General features: G+C 39.2%; 2 protein-coding genes across 4 annotated transcripts; both read left to right on the forward strand.

Annotated features, from left to right (window-relative positions):
* The first annotated feature begins 7,550 nt into the window (after nucleotides 1–7,550).
* Nucleotides 7,551–12,162, forward strand: Usp14 (ubiquitin specific protease 14). The gene is made up of 18 exons (XM_090152838.1): nucleotides 7,551–7,688; nucleotides 8,410–8,561; nucleotides 8,629–8,725; nucleotides 8,897–9,039; nucleotides 9,670–9,702; nucleotides 9,770–9,874; nucleotides 9,946–10,102; nucleotides 10,174–10,304; nucleotides 10,370–10,530; nucleotides 10,600–10,682; nucleotides 10,751–10,782; nucleotides 10,855–10,920; nucleotides 10,988–11,080; nucleotides 11,138–11,260; nucleotides 11,321–11,405; nucleotides 11,466–11,573; nucleotides 11,637–11,711; nucleotides 11,784–12,162. Exons 3-18 carry the CDS (start codon nucleotides 8,710–8,712, stop codon nucleotides 11,876–11,878), a joined length of 1,506 nt encoding a protein of 501 aa, XP_090008964.1. The 5' UTR covers nucleotides 7,551–7,688; nucleotides 8,410–8,561; nucleotides 8,629–8,709; the 3' UTR covers nucleotides 11,879–12,162.
* Nucleotides 12,163–13,196: 1,034 nt separating this feature from the next.
* LOC149934972 (putative protein phosphatase CG10417) lies at nucleotides 13,197–16,248 on the forward strand. Of its 3 annotated transcripts, XM_090153143.1 has the most exons (11): nucleotides 13,197–13,318; nucleotides 13,369–13,503; nucleotides 13,764–13,833; nucleotides 13,911–14,108; nucleotides 14,169–14,979; nucleotides 15,042–15,150; nucleotides 15,217–15,424; nucleotides 15,484–15,510; nucleotides 15,565–15,697; nucleotides 15,759–15,843; nucleotides 15,919–16,248. In XM_090153143.1, the coding sequence occupies exons 2-11, from the start codon at nucleotides 13,393–13,395 to the stop codon at nucleotides 16,102–16,104; spliced, it is 1,938 nt and encodes a 645-aa protein (XP_090009269.1). In that variant the 5' UTR covers nucleotides 13,197–13,318; nucleotides 13,369–13,392; the 3' UTR covers nucleotides 16,105–16,248. The 3 variants fall into 3 exon arrangements, with proteins under 3 accessions (XP_090009269.1, XP_090009268.1, XP_090009270.1); XM_090153142.1 differs by having other exon boundaries at nucleotides 13,255–13,503; XM_090153144.1 differs by having other exon boundaries at nucleotides 13,255–13,503; nucleotides 14,172–14,979.
* Nucleotides 16,249–23,195: the final 6,947 nt, after the last annotated feature.

Raw genomic sequence — 23,195 nt, forward strand, 5'->3', positions numbered from 1 at the left:
TTGGTACGACTGCGAGTTTGAAAAGCGTACCACGGACATTATCGCATGGATAAAAGGGGGAGAGAGTACCACGGTAATTAACAAATGGGAAAAGCGGAGAGGGGGTACCACAGTAATTATCACATGGGCAAAAGTGGGAGGGGTACCCCGGTAATTATCACATGGGAAAAAGGGGGAGAAGGGCCTTACTAGGGTGGTTCTACTATGGGGAAAAGGTTACCACGGTAATTATAACATGAGAAAAAAGGGGAGGAACGGTAATTATCACATGGTAAAAAGGGGGAAGTGGGTACCACGGTAATTATAACACGAGAAAAAGGGGAGGAACGGTAATTAACACATGGGGAAAAAGAGGGAAGTGGGTACCACGGTAATTATAACATGAGAAAAAATGGGTGAAACGGTAATTATCACATGGGGAAAAGGGGGAGGAAGGGCCTTACTGGGGGTACCCAGTAATTAACACATGGGGGAAAAGGGGAGGTAGGGCCTTACTGGGGTGGAGTGCCTCGAAACACACAACTAGCTGAGGGCCCGCCTGTAAGGTGGGCTTCTCGGCTAGTTAATAAATATAACAAAAAGAGTTGGGCCTAACACAGATCCCTGAGGCACTCCACTGGTCACCTCACACCATTCCGAACAGACCCCACGCAGGACCACACGTTGCGTTCTACCACTCAAAAAAATCCGCGATCCAATTGAGAATCAAAGGTGGAACCTCTAAGTACTCAAGTTTCCGAAAGCCTTGCGTAGGTCCAAATAGACCAGGTCAACGGAATGCCCTAAATCTAGGCACGTAGTGACTTCCTCAAGGGTTGAAAGGAGGTTCGTAAAACACGAACGTCTTAAAAGAAACCCATGTTGGTCTCTCGAGAAGAAAGATCGGCTAGTAAGGAACGCCACCAAGTAATCTCTTACGATGGTCTCAAGTTCCTTACACGGCAGACAGGTTAGACTTATACCCCTAAAAGTGTCAACCACGTTGGAGTTAGGAATTTTTTTGATCGCGGTAACATTAGCCCGCGTCCATAAAAGTGGAAGACGACCCGACGAAATAGAGTAATTGAATAATATGGCCAATAGAGGGGAAGCTAAGATGGCTGAACCCTCTGAAAGTAATCGCGGATGAAGGTCATTAGGCCCTGGGGATTTAAAAGTAGACAGTCGCTTTAAATATCGTCGGACTGTAGAATACGATAGGCCAAAGTCTAGGGGACTGAAAACAAAATCAGAGGGCTCAGAACGGTCAAAACCAGAGAAAAAGTCACCCAGATATACTGCCTCCAAATCGGGCTCGCGGGTGAACACGGAACTAAAGAAATCATTAAGCGCCGTTACCATCGCAAATGGATCGCGAATTAATACCCCCGCAGAGTTCTCAACCACCATAAGAGAGAGTTTGGGTTTAAGAGAACGGGAAACATGCGAGTAAAGCGCCTTGGGGTTGGTAGGGATTTTATCAATTAAACGGGCTTCGTACCTTTATTTCGCGGAACGAATGTGTTTAGTAAGCAAGTTATGTTTTTTCGCAAATTCATGTCTGTTGTCAGTAGAAGCGGAAGCTTTGAATACACGAAAGGCAGAACGTTTGTCTTGAATAAGGTGCTCGATTTCCTTGGACCACCAGGGCTCCCTCAAAGACCCGAACGCTTAGTGGGTTTAATGGAGATCAAGGGCACCGACACGTCTCTGGCTTCAGTAACGTAAAGTAGAAGGATATTGTTCGGTTGTACACATCGTAATTTTGTATAGTACATGTACCTATATTCGTTTTCAAATGTTTATATAGCGCACGCGCGCGTGAAAGTGAGTTTTTGGTTGCTGTTAAAAAAGGTGTTATTTTGCGCGTGTAAAAATAAATTAACGGCCAGTTCTGTTTTGAAATAAGAGGAAAAAGGTTTACCGGTTTTTATGTCGGAAAAGTTCGCGTCTTTTATTTCGCTGTTCACGACATTTTTTGGTCCGTCGAGCCGGATACATTCGTCAACTTGATTATGTTCCTCAACTAATCATCGAATCGGCTATCTTTCCGTGAGAGACAGTGAAAATTAGCGTGGATTCTCCGTTGGAAACCGTTTAAACCATCGATCATATCCCGATCGTAAACGAATCAACATAAGTCATCATGGATGTTCTGGTGAGGAGAAGAGCAGCTATCAAGGGACAGACCACCAGGATTGAAAATGCGGTGGGTCAAACAGCAACGAATCTATCTGACGTCGCCTTGAAGCTGTATGTAGACAAGGTGGAAAAACTTTCGAAAGACTTGGATGAGGTTCACGATGCCGTAGTTGCAAATGTCGATCCCGACGACGAAGATTTCGCGGATCACGAAGATGAATACAACCCCCTAATCGCTCGACTCGAAGATCTGACAATCCTACTCGTCACTGAATCGAATGAAAGAGCAGCAAACATTCCAGTGAGACAAGTCAGACCAGCTAGTGATGTACGTTTACCGAAGCTGGAACTTCCATCATTCAGCGGTGGTTACGTCGATTGGCTTCCATATCACGATCTCTTCACGGGCACCGTACACAACAACGAATCGCTCACCGGAGCTCAGAAGTTTCAGTATTTGAAGTCATCATTACGAAACGAAGCAGCGCTCCTCGTTCAATCTATTCCGGTAACTGACGCTAACTATCTGGAGGCTTGGGATATCTTAAACAATCGGTTCAACAATACCCGGGAAATCATCGATGCACACGTAAAACGTCTCTTCAGTCATACTAATGTCATCCAAGAATCTTCATCCGCTTTACGAACGCTCATCGATACCACCGCCGAATGCATAAGGGCGCTCAAGGTTCTCAAAGAACCAGTACAACATTGGGACTCCATACTACTTCATCTTGTAAAGGAAAAACTGGATTCAGAATCTCGCCGACAATGGGAACTTTCCCTGAGGGGAACCGAAAGACCAACTTTCGAGGATCTCGTTACATTTCTTGAACAACGGGCCAGAGCCTTAGCAGCAGCTCCGCCTACAACTACTGCAATCAAGTCGAAGCCTCCATTACATCAGAGACCGAGTACAAAGGCTCATCATGGTGCTCTGAGCGAGACGTGTCACTTTTGCAACGAAACACACTCTGTATACAAATGTACCAATTTTCTGAATGCATCTTCGGACGAGCGTTGGAACATGGTCAAGAGGAGTGCCATGTGTTTCAATTGCTTACGAACCGGTCATCAAAGCAATGACTGCAAATCTGGTCATTGTAGGAAATGCAACGCACGACATAACACACTTCTACATCAAGAGAAGGAATTAACGAAGACGAAGGCAACCTCCGGTGTAGTTTCATGCCCATCTCGTGAAATAATTGGATCAACCCAAGTTATCTTGGCAACCGCAATGGTCCAAGTCAAGGGACTTGACGAGCAACTTTATCCAGCCCGAGCGCTTCTGGACTCGGGTTCTCAAGCCAGTTTCATCACGGAACAATTCACGAGGAAACTAAGATTGAAGCGAACACGTTTCAACGTCTCGGTTGACGGAATTGGAGCAACCGGAATGAACACCTCTCAAGGCAGTGTCATGGTGAATATTCAGTCAAATATCATTAACACGTCGGAGGTCATCGTCGAGGCAATCGTCCTGAAAAAGGTCACGGATTATTTACCTAACAGTCCGTTCGATCCTGGAAATTGTCTACACTTGAAAGGCTTAACACTTGCTGATCCAACTTTTCATAGCCCTGGACAAGTGGATATTTTACTAGGTGCTGACGTGTATCTAGAGCTCTTACAAGATGGCATTTGCAAGGGGAAAGAAGGTCTTCCAGGTGCCTTTAATACTCTTTTCGGATGGGCAGTTTCCGGTCCATTGCTGATGGCCGGAAGAAGTTCGAAAATAAAGGTCCACCATTGTACATTGGAAGCAGATTTGAAACATCTTTGGGAGCTAGAAGACATCCAGCCTCGAAGAATACTATCTCCAACAGAAATTCAATGTGAAAAGAACTTTGAAGAATCACATACACGTGACTCTACAGGAAGATTCACTGTACGATTACCAAAGATAAACGATGCACCAAAACTTGGAGATTCTAAACAAATGGCAATCCGTCGATTCTCTCACTTAGAACGACGTCTACGTGTTAACCCGAATCTCTATGAGGAGTACCGCAAGTTCATGGGGGAATACATTGCCCTTGGACATATGGAACTCATTCCCTCGAATGAAATAAAAATCGAAACCAATCCATCTTACTACGTGCCTCATCATGCGGTATTCAAAGAAGACAGTACCACCACGAGAGTTCGTGTGGTGTTCGACGCCTCTGCCAAATCTACAACTGGAGTTTCCCTAAACGATCATCTGCTAGTGGGGCCAAAACTTCAAGATGATTTGGTCAACCTCCTTATTCGCTTTCGTCAACATCGCATTGTAATGAAAGCAGACCTTGCCAAAATGTTTCGTCAAATTAGAGTACATCCAGACGACTCCGATCTTCAAAGAATTGTTTGGCGAAACAACTCACACGAACCCTTGCTCGAATACCGTTTGCTAACGGTTACATATGGAACCGCATCAGCGCCATACCTAGCAACTAAAGTCTTGAAGCAACTCGGCCATGACGTGAAAGAGACACTTCCGTTGGCATCTTCGGCTTTACAAAATGACTTCTACATGGACGATCTAATGACAGGAGACGAAACGATTGAGAACGTTTTAAGACTTCAGTCAGAAATCATTCAAGCTACATCTCAAGCAGGATTTGAAATAAGGAAATGGGCGTCGAATGAAGCTGCATTATTGGATACACTACCAGCCAACATGAAGGATTTACAAAAGCCACTATGCATCGAGAACGACGAATCAGTCAAGACTCTCGGCCTATATTGGACTCCTTCGGCTGATAATTTCTCGTTTATGGTTACTTCTCCAGCGTCAAGAAGTTCAATCACTAAACGTACGATTCTTTCGGATACAGCAAGGATATTCGATCCTCTGGGACTGTTGGCACCAGTAACCGTTCGAGCGAAACTGATGTTACAGGAAATGTGGCAGCTAAAATTGAATTGGGATGAGCAACTTCCCCAACCACTTGAAGCTAAATGGAGGTCGTTTCGAACCGATTTACCAGAAATTGAAAACATTACGGTTCAACGGCACATTTCGCAAGCTAATGCTACAGACATTAGCCTGCATGGATTTTGTGACGCATCGGAGAAAGCGTACGCAGCTGCCGTATACCTGAAGACGGTGAATAACAACGGACAAATCAAAATACAACTGATCGCTGCGAAAACAAGAGTCGCTCCGCTCAAACAAATCACACTTCCGAGACTGGAATTATCTGGTGCATTACTTTTGGCTTCTCTGATTCAACTGATCAGGGAGTCATTGAGATTGGATATAGCTGATGTTCATTGCTGGTCGGACTCAACAATCGTCCTAGCTTGGTTGAAAGCTCCACCGCAACGTTGGAAAACGTTCGTAGCCAATCGAGTGTCAGAAATCCACGAGAAACTACCGAGAGCGCAATGGCATCACATTTCAGGAGATAGCAACCCTGCAGATTGCGCTTCTCGAGGAATATCCGCTAGCGAACTGGGAAATCATGGTCTCTGGTGGCATGGACCGCAGTGCCTTATTTTCGCCGCAACAACGCAAGAACTACATGAACTCTCAGAGCCAAATGAATGTTTATCCGAGGAAAGACGAATTATTTCGTTAGTAACACATCATCAAATGGATTTCACGCTCCTTTCCAAATTTTCAGCGCTTAAAAAACTCATTCATATCACCGCCTACATTCTACGTTTTGTCTTCAATTCGCGAAATGCGACAGAATTGAGGATTACTGGACCTTTATCGAAGGAAGAGAACGAAAAGGCGCTATCCCATTGGATTCGGGTCGTCCAAAGGAACAGTTTTAACGAAGAGATAGCTTGCCTTAAACAAAACAAGGAATTACCCCGGAAAAGTAAAATCCTTTCGATGCGTCCGTACATCGATCAAGATGGGATTCTTAGAGTTGGTGGCAGACTTTGCCACTCCAACTTACCATACGAACAAAGGCATCCGGCACTGTTACCGAGACAGAGCAAATTAACAGAACTTCTAATACAACACGAGCACGAAAAACATTTTCACGGAGGTGCTCAACTACTAACTTCTGTCTTACAGAAACGTTATTGGATCGTCGGTCTTCGTGATGCCATACGTTTCCATATCAGAAGATGTGTTTCATGTGTACGACAGCAGGCAGTCACTGTAAAGCAACTTATGGGCGATTTACCACCAGCGAGAGTAAATCCTGCTCGGCCATTTTTGAAGTGTGGAGTCGACTACGCAGGACCATTTACCCTTAAACTAATGAAGGGACGAAGTCACCTCAGGTTTAAGGGATACATTGCCGTCTTCGCTTGCTTTACCACAAGATCAATTCATCTTGAACTTGTCAGTGACATGACCACCGAAGCATTTCTGGCAGCATTGAAACGCTTTGTTGCTCGACGAGGAAAATGCGCCGACATTTACAGCGACTGTGGAACCAACTTTACAGGAGCCGATCGAGAGATGAAAACATTCATCAAATTCATAGTCTCTACAAACAACAACGATCAAGTGTCACGATGGCTCGCAGACGAAGGAATTAATTGGCACTTCAACCCGCCTGCAGCGCCACATTTTGGAGGCCTCTGGGAAGCCGGGGTGAAGTCCGTCAAGTATCATCTGAAACGAGTTCTTGGCACCATGGTTCTAAACTTTGAGGAAATGCAAACGCTTCTTTGCCAAATCGAAGCTTGCTTAAATTCACGTCCTTTAACGGCGTTAAGCTCGGATCCAAACGACTTCAATGCGTTGACACCTGGACATTTCCTAATCGGAGATGCGCTCACCGCAATACCCGAACCCGATCTCACTTCTGAAAACGTCAACCGCCTGTCACGTTGGCAATTGGGCCAACAAGTACTGCAGCACTTTTGGAACCGTTGGCGAAATGAATTCCTCTCTCGCCTTCAACAACGTCCAAAGTGGACTACACCAAAACCGAATCTACGAGTCGGCGACTTGTTCTTGCTCAAAGATGAAGTTTTACCTCCAACCAAGTGGAGAATGGCAAGAATCACTGAACTTCATCCAGGACAAGACAATCAAGTTCGCGTCGTAACTGTCAGAACCTCTGACAAATCACTGAAAAGACCCGTAGTTAAATTATGCCAGTTACCACTAGACTGATTTTAATTGTATTCAAACTGTTTACTAAGGGTTATTTATGTATGCAAATGTAACTTTTCGGACTTTTACTATCTCATTTGAAATTCGTTATTTCAAGGCGGGCGGAATGTTCGGTTGTACACATCGTAATTTTGTATAGTACATGTACCTATATTCGTTTTCAAATGTTTATATAGCGCACGCGCGCGTGAAAGTGAGTTTTTGGTTGCTGTTAAAGAAGGTGTTATTTTGCGCGTGTAAAAATAAATTAACGGCCAGTTCTGTTTTGAAATAAGAGGAAAAAGGTTTACCGGTTTTTATGTCGGAAAAGTTCGCGTCTTTTATTTGGCTGTTCACGACAGATATCAACCATTTCATCTAAGGTATTTGAGGATGACTGACCAATCTTTCGGAAGCAGCACGAAATAGATCATAGTCCCCACGACTATAGGCATAGCGTGCAGACGGGGATATTGGCACAGGAAGGGAACACTTGAGCTCGAAAGAGAAAGTGAGAACATAGTGATCACATTTATCTAGGGAGGGGAGGTGGGAAAGGTCATTAATAGAATCCCAATCAAAAGTAAAAATGAGGTCTAAAAGCGAAGGGATATTGTTCCCACGGCGCGGCGGCGAATGGGAGATAAAACATGTTGTGTTAGTTGAAAGGAAGACACAGTATCAAGAAGCCTTTTCTCAACAGATCTAACCCTCTTACCCGTGGTACAAGAAGTCCAGTTTATCTAGATTTATTATGTAGTACATTGTATTTTAAATTCGAACTATCGCGGTTAAACATAAAATGTTTGGAATTTGTGCCACCAACTTAACTTTTAGGTGCATTGAACCAAGAATGTATTGAAGTTACTAAGAATATTGGACTACAGGATTCTGATTCCCATCCTCGCAGCCTTTGTAGCTTAAATTCGTCTGCTTTCCCATTCAAGTTTGCTATATGGTATGACCTTGAATGCGCCTGAAATGCAGACGAACTTTCTCCACAAAAGCTGTGAGGATGGTACCAGGGGTTAATGCTATGCTGAAATATTCTTAGTAACTTCAATACATTCTTCATTTAACCAAGTAAATAATTAATTTACCTTGTACATTTTTCAATAAAATGATTGGTCTGATTTCAAAATTAGTTTAAGTGAGCTTCTACTATTTGTTAACTATGGAAAACTATTTGTTTATTAATGTTTTATTTTGGGCGACAAATTTGGCTACTTCAGTAAGACTGAATTTTATATGGGCGCCCAAAGGCCCTGTAAAGCGCTTTGAAAAGGAGCCCAATCGAGCCGGAAAATCGCCCATCTGGAAACTCGTCAAGGCAATAAGGACACATTCCACACTAGAGACAAAACGTTCAGGGAGCCATCTTTCGGTAAGCAATTTAGATTATGGCCAAAACTTTCAGCTGAATGACTGGTGATTTTCAAATTGTTTTTAAGCCTCGCACGGATTTGGATGCCGAAAGTCAAAACTGAGTAACCAACTCGTTCTTTTACTCATAGGGCTCATCATTCCCAATTATGTCAACTTTTAAAGGTATTTATGATCTTTTACTCAGTTGAAATTTTAATCGAAAGCTTTGCGTTTTTGGTTGATACAATAAAAAAGCAGACAATGTGCCACTGTCTGTCATGGACATGGTGACCAGTTCTTAACTGGCTTTGTGCTTGATGGCATATTTTACATTTATTTTTATATATTTTCCAGTTAAAGTGAAATGGGGTAAAGAGTTGTATGATGTTGATGTTGATATAGATGAGCCTCCGATGGTTTTTAAGGCCCAGCTATTTGCTCTTACTGGTGTTGAACCATATCGGCAGAAAGTAATGATGAAAGGCACAACAGTAAAGGTAGGCCTATTCTGCTGTGCAAAGGCAAAATCGACTATAGAAACAAACCGTGTTTTGAGTTTTAAGTTTTGAGAAAGTTTAAGCGCATTATTTTCTGTCAAGTGTTAATTTCATGTTGATTTAAATAACAACATTGAAAATGCCATTATAGTTTTAAGCAATTGTGATGAGATTGTTTTACTGCTTTGAAATTCGTTATTGGTTAAAAAACTACCAGTTATTATAGCAAGATTCCTGCGGAAAAGAAGTATTGACCATTTGTAATGAATTTATTTTAAAAAGAACCCAGAAATACCATTATGGTACTTGTGTAGACCGAAGCATGATAGAAATGTAACATCTATATGCTTTGTAAAACAAACCATTTTAACCTTACTAAGTAAAAATGAAATAAATTGTGTAATTTTTGCCTCATAAATGTTCAAAATCCTAATTTTCGTGTTTTAAATGATCTACTAACTTGGAAACTAAAAAACTATTAGGGTTAAAAATATGAAACTTAATATCTTAGTTGGAATAAGAATAATCTTGAAATCAAAAAAAAATTTGTTATAGTCAGTTTTGCACAGTCAAATTTTATATTTACCTTTAATCTAAAAGGTATTAATATAAGTATTTCTTTAATTTCAGGATGATGATTGGGGGTCAATAAAACTTAAAAATGTGAATTTCTCATAGGATATTAATATAATTTCACATTTAATGTTCATTATTTGTTCATCTGTGATAGGGTGCAACCATTTTATTGATGGGTTCGAAGGAAGAAATTCCTAAAGAGCCAGTCCAAAAACCGATATTCATGGAAGACCTCTCTGAAAGTGAACTAGCAACAGCTGTTTGTATATTTTTTCTGAAAAATTTAAATTTGATTTTTTACTGTAATTTGGTATTTGTCATTCATTTCAGCTTGATCTACCTGCTGGTTTAACAAATTTAGGCAATACTTGTTATTTGAATGCCACGGTCCAATGTCTAAGGGTTGTTCCGGAGCTAAGAAAAGCTTTGCAAAACTATCAGTGTTTAGGTAGTGGTGGTGCCTTGCCAGCTCAGTCCATTACATCTGGTAATTATTATCAGATTTTTTTCTCTAAGCTTCAATTATAAAACTTTGAACATTATTATTATTGATTTTAGCTTTAAGGAGCCTCTACTCCAGCATGGATAAAACTGGTACTTCAATTCCTCCCATGTTTCTTTTGCAAGTACTTCATTTGGCCTTTCCAAGATTTGCTGAAAAATCTGAACACGGAGGTTTAATGCAACAGGTAGATAATTCTTTTGGAAATTCGTCCCCATTATTTATAATTATATATTATATTGCTCTTTAAAGGATGCTAATGAATGTTGGACAGAAATAATGAGAATGTTACAGCAGAAACTGTCTCCACTGAGTGATTTGGAGACCTCTAGTAATACCCAACTTGAAGGTGCTTCTGCTCCAAAATATAGTAACTTTGTAGACCAATATTTTGGTGGCCAGTTCGATGTCACGTATCCTTTTATTAAATGTTTTTTGAGAAAAAGAAAATATTTATAAATTACCTTAATTTCAACAATTAGTTGGAAATGTACTGATAGCGAATTAGAACCCGAAACTCATAGCAAAGAGAACTTTCTTCAGCTTAGTTGCTTCATTTCAACTGGTTTGTAATTTATCAATTACTACCAGTTTTAATTTTATTTTTTTTTAACAAATTTGTTACAATTGTAGAAGTCAAGTTTTTACATAGTGGCTTAAAATCTGTATGTAACTAGTTTTTATGGTGTTAGGTACTTAATATAAAGTAAATTTAATTCATTTTCACTATATTTTAGAGAATGCAGGAGACAATTACTAAGCATTCTCCGAGTCTTTCTAAAGATGCTCAGTATCTTAAAACGGTAAATAGCTTAAATTATATTGAATAAATTTATGTAGGAGTGACTTAATTTTTTGATAAATTCTTAGTGTAAAGTCTCTCGATTGCCTGCGTATTTGACCATTCAGTTTGTACGTTTCTTTTACAAAGAAAAGGAAGCTGTCAATGCTAAAGTATTAAAGGTCAGTGGATCTGTTTTTTTTAACTTAGACAGAAATACTAAATTTTTATTTTTGCAGGACATAAAATTCCCCATACAGTTAGATATGTTTGAATTATGTTCGGAGGAGCTCCAAAAAAAGTTAGATCCCATGAGATCTCGTTTTAAGGAAGTGGAAGACAAAAAAGCGATGGAACAACAGGTGCCTAACATTGTTCAGTTTATAACTAGAATCTTTCCTTACCAAATTTTATTTTCATAGGTAAAGCTAGAAAAGAAATTGAAAAAAGACTCGGAAGAAAAACCTACAGCTCCCACTAACTTTTTGCCCTATACTTTTGAAGATGGTATTAAAAATTTTTATTTACACTATTTAGTTAAATATTATAATGTATTTCTTCATGTAGATCCTGGATCAAACAATAGCGGTTATTATGAATTAAAAGCGGTTCTAACTCACAAAGGAAGGTCAAGCTCTAGTGGCCATTATGTTGCTTGGATTCACAAGGAAAATGGTATTTCGCAATATAATTATCATTAAGAATTTGTTTAAAAATTTAGTTTTTAAATTACTGTAGATGAATGGTACAAATGTGATGATGATAAAGTTTCTGTAATAACTTCGGAAGACATTTTAAGGTTATCTGGTGGAGGTAAGTTTATTGGGTTTAAAGACTTCTCTTCTTTAATTATTTAATTTTCAATAAAATAACTTTAATTCCAAGGGGATTGGCACTGCGCTTATGTATTGCTTTATGGACCCAGAAAATTAGCAACAGAAGAATCTGATTGTGAAAAAATGGAAGTTTCATCCACATAACCATTTCATTGATCTTAAATTCTAGTCTGGCTTTAAATATTGAAATTGGCTACCGTTTTTCCGAATGACATGGAGCTAAATTATTTTCATTTTAATTTAACAATGACACACCCTTATTTCTCAGCCCTTTTAATACAAAGAGAATACCGCCATTCTATAGGTATACAAAATCAATGTTTCTAAATGAAATTAAATAATGATAATTCGTGTAGCTTTGCTACAAAGAGTTTATTATTTTTAATTTTCTATAACAGTTTACTTTTTCAACAGATTTTTCCAATTAAAAAATGTTTTGGTTTAATAAAACTACACATATATTCTTTTCCCATAGTTAATTACTTTCTATTTTCCCAAATTTGAACTTCTTTTTATCATATTGTTTTAGTGTTCAATTCTTTTTTTGCCGTTCCCGTACGCGTTCCAATCGCTATAACTATCTTCATTTACGGAAACGAGTTCGAGATATGTAGTAGGAAATTCAGTGAAAATATTAAAAATTACTCCATGGACCCATCTGCGATAGGTTGGTTTCCGCGGTTCAGTGACCGGCACTGAGAGTTTGGACAGCGTTGCCAGACGTACGATAATTATTACCTGTCGATAATTTCTTTGGGCTGTAAGGATAATACGCTATTTTAGATTATTTTTTCCTAAATTTTGGAAATAGTTTATTAAGGTGTTTGGTTTTCGATTATTTATATTTTAGCGAAAAACTTGTAAAATAGTTGAGATATTTTACACTAGTCTTAAATCAAATTGTGGTTATATTGACGTGATTTAAGAGTTATTAAAGTATTGCAATGCTCGTAAATATTACTTCGACCAGTTGTATATAATATCTCACCAAAAAAGAGAGAAATATCCAGCTAGGATGTAAAAACTAAACATATACTTTCGCATGGTCGAAGCAGTTTTCAATGGTCGCGATTTTCCAGTCAAACTGAGCAAGCATTACACCACATCAAGTCTCAAAATGAACCATTAATATTAACCCTGACGATGTAAATTTAAAATACCTATTTATCAGCCATATTTTCCATATGAAATAACTGTAGAAAGTCAATATAATAACAAATTTTAAACACCTATTTCTCCTTTTGAAAAGTGTTTTGTAGAATTAGTGAGAGCCTACGAAGCTACTGTTTCAATAATATTAGTAGTATAAGAGTGTGAATACTTCTCTCTAATAATTTTATTATCAACTTCTGCTTCGACTAAATTAAAAACCAATATTCGAAAAGACTTAAAAGTTGACAGAGGAACCTATGCTCTGGCGTACGATAATGGTTTTCTGAGATCGATAATTTTCTGGTCTTAGTGCAATAATGTTATTTTCCGGATCTGGCAACGCTGCTTTTCGGTAAAAACATTCTACAAGTTGTGTTGTAAAAGGCGCGGTATGAATGCAGTTAAAAAAAGTAGATCAAACATCTCCGAAATGTACGATAGAATTTATTATGCCATTTCGCCGTAATCACTTTATTATTTAGTTTAGTTTCTCAATATTTTCATAAATGGGAGCCTATTTGTCTAGTCCTATTGTGGACAAAGTATCGTCGGATGATAAATCAAATCGTTTGAGTTATGGAGCCTCTTCTATGCAAGGTTGGCGTGTCTCCCAAGAGGTAAAGTTTTAAGGCCAAGGCTTAATGACGTAATTATTACGCGACTTTGAATAGATCTAAAGCGGCCTACTTAAAATTTTCATTCCTTATAATTTTTTTATTTAATAACCTCGTGTTTTCTTTTTGGAAATTAGTTTTTATGTTAAAACTTTCTTTTCTGTCTCATTTGAACTAGTTGTCATGAAGTTATAAATACCATTTTAAGTTTTTGTTGCATTGATGACTGATTTTAATGATAAAAAGAAATGTATCTCTTGCAGGATGCTCATAATTGTATCATAGATTTTGATACTAAAACCTCATTATTTGCTGTTTACGATGGACATGGTGGTGTGTATCTTTCATCAAAGCTTCATCATTTTAAAAGTTTTGTATTCCATACGTTTACCTTTTTTTTCTTATTTCAGGGCCCGAAGTTGCAAAATATTGCTCTTTGAATCTTCCTGACTATTTGCGATCCGTAACCGATTACAAGGAAGGCAACGTTAACAAAGCGTTGGAAGAAACATTCCTACAATTTGATAGCACCCTGACCAAGCCGGAAGTGGTTGCTGATCTTAAACGCTTTGCAGATATTCAGTCTGATTCCTCGGCTGATGAGTCTGGTAATTTAAAAAGGTTTTAAAAATCAAAAAGATCTTTTGTGATATCGGTATTTTTTCTAGAAGATGACACCAGAATGCTTAATGAGGAAGCTGACATGCCATTAGAGGAAGTTTTGGCGCGTTACAGTGGTGTTGTTCCTGATACAGAAGCTCCTATCACTGTAGATGCTGACTGCAGCGCTAGTTCCAGTAGCAAACCTTGTAGTTCCAAAAGGCTAGCACCTCACGTCACGCGATATCATGATCAAAAACCCAAATCTCCCATGCTTCATGCGAAAAAGTCTTGTAAAACCACCAATGCAAGCTTGCCTTGTGACAGCAAAGAAAATAATTCAAATCAAAGCAATCCTGTTGAAAATAACACATCCAAAACTGAGAGTGTCAATGTTGTCAAAAGTGACAATGCAGTTGCTAGTTCGGTAACTGATAACGAAGCTAAAGCAGATTTGAAAGATAATGCAGGCAATAGCCTGAATGGTGTATCAAGCTCGGAAGTCTTAAGTAGCACAAATTTGTGTTCCAAAGTTAATAATCCTGGAAGTGACGGCTGTAATTCTGTGGACAGCAGTGACTTCGCGAAACCTGAAAAAAAACAGTCATCCAAAATACCCTCTCTAAATTCCAAAACTGATATTGAAACGGGTGAAGATGGTGTTAGCTCAACCACCCTTAATGGTGAAAGTGCTAAGAAATCAGATGCAGATGATGAAAGTGGTCAACCAAGTTGTTCTAGCACTGTTTCCTCTTCGTCCACTAGTGGTTCTGTCAAGAAGAAAGAAGTTAGTAGTTCATGGGTGTCTTCGAATGAAATAGTTTCTTCATCAGATGATGAGGAAAGTGAAGAAGATGAAGATTATGAAGGAGCTGATAGGTTGTTTTTATTTTTAACATCTTTAAAAAAAATTGGTTTAAATAAAAAATTCCTTGTTTTAGTGGCTCAAGTGATGGAAAATTAGATGATGATGACACGACTGATGATGAAATCGAAGAAGATTTAGATGAAAATGACGATATGGGAATGAATTTAACAGACCAAGAAAAAGTAACCTATAATTTAACATTATTTGTGTTTCTTAGATGACTTTGTGACAGAAGTTTGGTTTTTCAGCCGGGTCAAGACAGTGGTTGTACCGCAGTTGTAGCCTTATTAAAGGGTTTGGAATTATATGTAGCAAATGCAGGAGACTCTCGCTGCGTGCTTTGCCGAGAAGGTAAAGCTGTTGACATGTCCTTTGATCATAAGCCAGAAGATGATGTAGAAAGAGAGAGGATTGTCAAAGCAGGAGGAAAAGTTACTTATGATGGGAGAGTTAATGGTAATTAGAAAAATGTGAGAATCTTAGACTTTATCATAACTATGAATTTCCATTCTCAGGTGGGCTAAATCTCTCGAGGGCAATTGGTAAGGGTCTATTTTGAGACAGCCAAATCTTCGATAACAAATATTCTTTCTTAGGTGATCACGTATACAAATCAAATCCAACATTGCCCTTGCGAGAGCAAATGATTACTGCGCTACCAGATATACAACAAATAACTGTAGATCTTGCGAAAGATGAATTTATGATCTTGGCTTGTGATGGAATATGGTACAATAAAAATAGTTTTATACAACAGGAAAAATAATTAAATATTGGTTAATTTTAATAGGAATTTTATGTCAAGTCAAGAAGTAGTTGATTTTGTTAAAGAACGGTTGGACAAAGCGGAACAGTTATCTCATATTTGTGAAGAAGTATTATAACTTTAACTTAATAATTTTAGTTTGATTGTAACGATTATGCTAATTTTGGGTCTTTTTTACTTAAAGCTTTTTGATCATTGTTTGGCCCCAGACACTCATGGTGATGGCACTGGTTGTGACAATATGACAGCAATTATTGTAAAGTTTCAAAAGTTAACTGAAGAAAATACTAAAAAGCGCCCTGCTCAAGATGAAGTTGAGAAGAAATCTGAGGAGTCAGATAGAAAGAAAACTAAACTCGAAGAAACCTAGATCTGGTGTTTTATTTGTAAGGTAATATTAAGGGGAAAGAGTTAAAAACGCCAGGTTTTGTCTTCCTTACAATTAATTCACTGTGCAACTCTCAGATTGTGTGTTATGTGTTTTGATTAAAGGTTTTATTATAAACTTTTTCAACGGCTGGTTTTAGTAGATTCATTGGACATAGTTCCATGGTTTAAGTAGTGAGAAAGGGGGGGGGGGGAACTAATTTTTGTACTAATTGTAATAACCATCTTATTCTTTAAGACATAGGCTTTATTTAATCTATTTAGCTGTGCATGCTCAGTATTTAAAAACACATTAAAAAGATGCCAAGAAATGTGGCTTAAGTGGTTTTATCACACTAATAGGTGTTTTTTTTCGCCTGTTCTGGGTTTTTTGAGCAGGTTGAAAAGTGTAGCCATATGACGTCATTTTACCTCAATTCTGTCTTGACGAAAAAAACGAGTTGGGGTAAGAAGGGAGTAGTTAAAGATTAAAGGTTATTTATAAAAAGTTTCCCATCATGTTTTCGTGAAACGAAATTTAAGTAGAGGAGGAGTAAAAAGTGTAACCTTAGAGCTCAGGAACACGCGAACAAAATTCGGGACAGGGTAAATCTTACCCCGAGAACAGGCGAATAAAACGTCTTAGGGTAAAAAGTTTATACTTTTTGTCCACGGACAAGCGAAAAAAAAAAGCCACCTATTATACGCCAGAACAATTTTTCCAAAACTTGGATTTTGAGCCTTCCTATCATTTTCTGAATGCATCTGTAGACTATACTTCATCTCCTATTTGCAAATTTGTTGGGGTACAAATTAACAATGATTTTTTTCCTATACCTGTCTGGTTTAACTTATGAAAAAATATTATAAATTGTTGGGCGTGTTTCAATGATGAAGTAGCCACTTCTTATCTAGGTTTAGATGGCGAACCAAAGGGGGCGTAGCGATAGTTTTCGGTCGCGAATGAATAAGTTACTTTCTAATCTAACTTTTACATCGTTTTCTTATATTTAAAAAAACATTCTATTGACTTTTTAAAGCCAAAAATTATAAAATTTTCTAGAAAATTATAGTAAGATTTAAGATTTATTGGTAAACCCTTACAAAGTACACTCTGTTTGAAAAGTCTTCGACAGCTGAAATTTTTGCCCTCTTTTTAATTCTGCTAGAAAACTATAATAGATGGCTCGATGAAACCAATTGCAACTTTTATTTATTTTCCAATATCTTTCGTTATTTATCGGTTTCGTCCGCCAAAAATTAATAGTTTGGCGGGAACCGTCAAAACTCATTTTTGACAACTGTTTAAATATTGGTTCTACGGCACTGACTCGCGCGTTTTTGAATTCACAATGGTCGATTCATATTTAGAAAGTGGAAAAATTATCTCTCTACAACCAACGGTTGAGAAGCTATCGCGTTTCCAAATTGTCGTCGAAGTTGCGTTATTTATAATCGCTTGATGCATTTTAGGTGTTTCCTAGTTTAGAGGTAAGTTTTGAAACGCTATAACTTCTCAACCGTTGGTTGTAGAGGGATAATTTTTCCACTTTCTAAATATGAATCGACCATTGTGAATTCAAAAACGCGCGAGTCAGTGCCGTAGAACCAATATTTAAACAGTTGTCAAAAATGAGTTTTGACGGTTCCCGCCAAACTATTAATTTTTGGCGGACGAAACCAATAAATAACGAAAGATATTGGAAAAAAAATAAAAGTTGCAATTGGTTTCATCGAACTATCTATTATAGTTTTCTAGCAGAATTAAAAAGAGGGCAAAAATTTCAGCTGTCGAAGACTTTTCAAACAGAGTGTACAACCCCTTGAAATCGGGCGGCGTCACCAAATTAAAGGGAGCACGGTTTAAAAACAATACACAACATTAAACCAAATATAAAATATAGAGTACTGGAAAGTAAAAAAAGTAAGTTACAGAATGCAATAATAAAAAATATATATAACGAATAAATATCTATATTTCTAAGGATTTTCACGACGCCACTTATCTTTATTAAACCCTCCAGGTAACCAGAATGTGTTTAACTATATACAAGTGATGAAAATTTCCTGACAATCCAAGGGCTTCTTCTAAAATTTAGAGATCTCCGGGTTCCGCACGCGCCATTCAAAGATATCTTCATAACTTTCACCAACCAGACAATGAAAGAGTACATGGGCGACGTCTTCAGAGGCATTCACGCACAGCTTTGAAGGCCGGTTCAAAACCAAACAACCGATGTTGCTTCTCTCCCGTCCGAAGGCAGCCCGTTCTAGCGTCGAACAGGAGGCCACTACACCAAGAACCATCATAACACGATTCGGTCTGTGGCTTCTGTTTCACTTGGTAGAGCGTCAGACTAATCTTGCTTTTGACATCATTACGCCAACGCCTCTCCACCGCTTCATGAACATCTCGCACTACTACAGCAGCCCATTCTCTCTCATTCGTCGCTGTATTCCAGGTCGTGCCATTGCCATAGACACGATCAAACTGTGCCACACGCTTAAGTAGCATGGTCTCAACTCCTTGAAGCCTCAGCGATCTAAAAACTATGCCAGGAAGCATGGACACCGGCATAAGTAACAGCCGCCCTAGGTATTTCAGCTTACTCGTAGCTTCACGTTCCTCCATGCTGCTCCAACCTTTAATTGCAGCCTTAGCTGAGTAAGGGCCCGCCGAAAGTGCAGCACGGCCAACTTCTCTCTGATCATATTCAAAGGCTGTGATTGAGACCCGGGAATACGGTAGAACATCGTTTGCATACGCGATGGCGGGTACCGCCACCGCTTTCCACAAAGTCCTAGATACGCTGTATTTGTTATATGATCCATCCGCCATATTCTTGACCACCCACCGTAGACGAGTAGCTTTAGCTACAAGGTTGCGCTCATGATTTTCTATTTAGTTTGGCTTGGAGCAGAAAAGGACACCAAGATAACTAAACTCTTCCACCACTTCCAAAGAGGCGTTTTGCAACGTAAAGGGGACCGGGCTAGCTTCGTTTGACATACCAAACATCAAAACGTTTGGGCTAAACCTTAACACCTTGGAATCAGCATAAGCAGAACATCTATCCAACAACTCCTGTAAATCCTCCGCAAAATGCGTCGAAAGAAGAGTGTCATCTGCAAATAGTAAGCAAGGGATCGACACTTTGCCAACAGAGGAACCTTTATCGTTCTCCACCTTGTCGATCTTAGCGCCAACTCCCGACTCGGACAGACTCACCGCCAGGCCATTGATATAAGAAATAAACAGTACGTTGGACAGTGGACACCCCTGACGCAAACCGACACCACACCTCTGTTGTAGTTTAAAATATATCACTATAAATATGTAGATAAGATTTTAAGATATGATTATACATTAAAATCAACTGCACGATTATTATATAAAGTTTTCCGGGTTTGTTTGTATTCACTTACAACGCCACCTGTGATGCATAACTATTACAACAACGCTGGACTATGCTCAAAGAAAAGCCGGTAGGAGTGCTTTGTCTGCGGGTCCCAGACTCCGAATGTAGCCTTTGACTACATCAGTTGAAAAGTGTTCCCGCTCCAGAGCCCTTCTACGACGGATCGTGGCAGAGTGGCCTACTTTTTGATGCCCGTTGTGGTTCTTTGTTGACTGGTCAACGACAGGCCCAACTTTTCGGTGACTTACCAGCATGCAAACTCTGTAACCATGAGGTCGAAGAACTAAGTCACATCCTTTTGACGTGTCCAGCTTTGGAGAACCATCCGGGAGTTTCGGAATGGCGGATGGATCACGAACACCTCCCTACAGAGGTGCTTGTAGGCTTCGGTAATGCCGGTTCGGATGTACATCAGGTCAAATGGATTCTTGGGTTGTGGAAGAAGGCCAAGGACGCTTGGCGTCGTTTGAATAATAATTAATCGGTTTCCTTCGCTCTTATCGTATTATATATATGTATTTTTTTATTTATATGCTTATTTTGAAATGGGTTTTTGGCGGGTTTTATTTCTGCTGTACAATTCTGGATTGGGTTTTTGGTATTTCCTGGATTTTATATCGCTGGTTTCGTGTATGTATTTTTTTTCGACTGTGACTGTGCTCCTCGTTTGTGAGTGAGCCGCCCTGTTCCAAAAGGGTTGTCAACAAATAAATCTTAAATCATAGAAATCTCATAGGTAACTAGAATGCTGCCGCCTACGGCCGAGCTTGTCACCAGTTCGTTTTGAACCTTCAGCCAATGAGAGGCCGTAGAGTGATTCCGCCAAGGAGGATAATAATCCTCCTTGGTTCCGCTACTATCGCGGGAGCTAGGTGACGTCATTCTCTCTGGTGACATTAAATACTTGGCAGAACCACTCTTCGAGCTCTGATTGGCTGAGATCTGGCTATCGTCTGCCACGGCGTTTGGTCCATTTGCCAGTTACATGGCAGCATTCTAGTTACCTATGAGATTTCTATGACTTAAATCATAAACTTTTTTTTATATGTATAGTTTATGGGGTTTCGCGATAATCCGACCATAACGATTTGTTACAGTATCTGGTTCCTGACTTTGATGTTTTGGAAATGGCGCACGAGTTACTAGAAATGGTGAGACATTGATTCGCTGATTAGATAGTGACATCGCGGGTGAGTCTCTTTGCAATGGTCTTCCCGGAGTTTGATGTTGAAATTTGGCTTGGTTTGCTGATGGCTGTGCAACTGGACTGGTCGGCAACGAGTAGGTGTGGTCTAATGGTTGTGCGCTATACGGAATTGGAGTGGTTAGCCTCGGATACTGGTGTGATGGTAGTGCTGTTTGTTGAGGTGGCTGCAGCAGAGGGACAGCAGATTTTTGAGAATTAAGTGGATTGTAACTGGCTGCATGTTGAAGCTGCGTTGAGGTCTGAGGGACGACATGCTGAACTGAGATTCGGTTTTGCGGTATGGTTCAGTCGGGTGGTTGTTGGGTAATAAATGAGAATGCTGCTTTGCCTTTGAAGTTTGATTGTGTATCCCTAAGATTTGTTTTATTATATTCTGGAGCGCTATCTATTGGAGGACTAGATGGAATATATACTGAGTCCTCTTTCTGGCGAGGACGTAGGTGAACTCTTGTCCTACGAAACACTCTCCCCATCTTGTCCTTTATGATATTTGAATGCGGTTCGTCTGCAGGGGTTTCTATTTCCGCTGGCAACCAGTCTCTGAGTCCCTTCTGATAGTCAAGGTCTCCTGTATAGAAAAATGTCGGTTTCGGGATTGGGCTTAGTAAGGACTGCTTGTTACATGTTGTATGTTCCACATGTGTAGAAATTCTTTGAATTTAAAAGATAAGAAAGGTGGACCGTTGTCCAATACCAAGCGTTGTGGAGCTCCGTAGCGTGCAAAGTGTGGTTTTAGAAATGATATGAAGGAATCAGCAGTGGTGGTTTTCAACTCTTGGGCTTCTATAAATTTTGAGAAGTAATCGACCAATATAATTAGTTTCGAATTTTCTACCTGGAACAGATCCATGGCCACTGCCTCCCAAGGGAGATTCGGAACAGGATGGGGTTGTATTTTGATAGGTGGATTGGATGAATCTCTGGAGCGACATGTAGTACAGTTCTTAACATAATTGGTTATGTCTGAAGTTATCTGTGGCCAGAATACGTGCATTTTCGCCTTCGCCAGAAAAGACGTGGCACCCTGATGGACTTGGGGCAGCTGTTTCATGACCTCGGGTCTGAGCGCTGGAGGTATCACCAGACGATTCCCACGATAGATAAGTCCTTCCGCTTCGTGTAGCTCTTCCTTGTATGCTCAGTACGCTGAAAGTTCCGAGGGTAATTTCTTTTGGGACGCTGGCCAACCTTGATAAATATACTGCACCAGAGTTTGATATGTTGCATCCTGCTGCATTTCTCTCTGAATTTCTATGCGTTTAGATTCAGACAGGACAGTTAGCGTGCGGACAGCAGCGTATAACCCTTCTATTTCCGTTGTGTCGATTTCAGAACGTGAAAGATATGCCCGGGATAGAGTATCCGCTATTGGTAACTTTGTGCCTGGAACATATGACAAGGTGAATTTATAGCGGAGTAGACGTAATATCATACGCTGGAGCCGTGGTGACAACAGGTGCATTGGTTTGTGGATGATGGAAAGTAAGGGTTAGTAGTTCTTTCTTTATCTGGGCATAGTTCCTCTGCGTCGGGTTTAGAGTCGTTGAAGCGTACTCGATGGGTTGATCGTTTTGAAGAAGAGCTGCTCCGATTCCAGTGGAACTACACTGTTAAAAAATAAGGTGCATTTTGGTACCGACTAAGGTATTTTATGTTGCATCCCCAGACGAACCTTTAAAGGTATCAAATAATGCCTCTTTAAGGAGGTGCTATAAGGTACGTCTTGATGAAGGTATTTATTAAAACCTCCTTAATCCTAAAGGTACTGTACCATACTTGGGTATTTGATTATACCAAGAATGGTTCCCATTGCTACTTATAATTTTGTGTAGGTACTAAATAGAACCTAAATGGGTGTTTGATTATACCAAGAATGGTTCCCATTTGTACTTATAATTTTGTGAAGGTTCTTAATAGTACCTAAACGGGTGTTATATTATACCAAGAATGGTTCCCATTTGTACTTATAATTTTATGAAGGTTCTTAATAGTACCCAAACGGGTGTTATTTTATACCAAGAATGGTTCCCATTTGTACTTATAATGTAATGAAGGTACTTAAAAGTACCTTAATGGGTGTTAGATTATACCAAGAATTCATTGTGGTAACAAAGAATTTTGGATACGAAAATATTTTCAACATGAATTATATTAATTAGCTTTGAAATATAACTAATGATATATTTCAAACAGTATGATATGAAGTAAATAATTTAAAATTATATATTTATTTAAAAAAGGCGAAATATTTTCACCTAGAAAACAAAGCGAAATGGTGCTGCCATCTGAAATACAGATGTCAAAAAAATGATAAGATAGTATCACTGTCGCCATCTCTTAGTAAATATACAAAATTGATAGATAAGAAAAATTATGTGCAACACTGAGTTACGACTAATTATTGTGAAAGAAACTTTTGGTTACCAAAACAATTTATATATTTATAAAATTGAGGGTTTCGTACCACCT

The sequence above is a fragment of the Leiobunum rupestre genome, chromosome 7, assembly GCF_980474605.1.
Source record: "Leiobunum rupestre chromosome 7, qqLeiRupe1.1.hap1, whole genome shotgun sequence".
Taxonomy (NCBI): domain Eukaryota; kingdom Metazoa; phylum Arthropoda; class Arachnida; order Opiliones; family Sclerosomatidae; genus Leiobunum; species Leiobunum rupestre.

Coding starts and splice junctions, on each gene's coding strand:
- Usp14 (XM_090152838.1), top strand. Junction 9,040..9,669: donor TGAAAGGCACAACAGTAAAG/GTAGGCCTATTC, acceptor CTTTAATTTCAG/GATGATGATTGGGGGTCAAT. Junction 10,683..10,750: donor TAGTTGCTTCATTTCAACTG/GTTTGTAATTTA, acceptor TTACAATTGTAG/AAGTCAAGTTTTTACATAGT.
- LOC149934972 (XM_090153143.1), top strand. CDS start 13,393: ATGGGAGCCTATTTGTCTAGTCCTATTGTGGACAAAGTATCGTCGGAT. Junction 15,425..15,483: donor TTATGATGGGAGAGTTAATG/GTAATTAGAAAA, acceptor TTCCATTCTCAG/GTGGGCTAAATCTCTCGAGG. Junction 15,844..15,918: donor TATCTCATATTTGTGAAGAA/GTATTATAACTT, acceptor TTTTACTTAAAG/CTTTTTGATCATTGTTTGGC.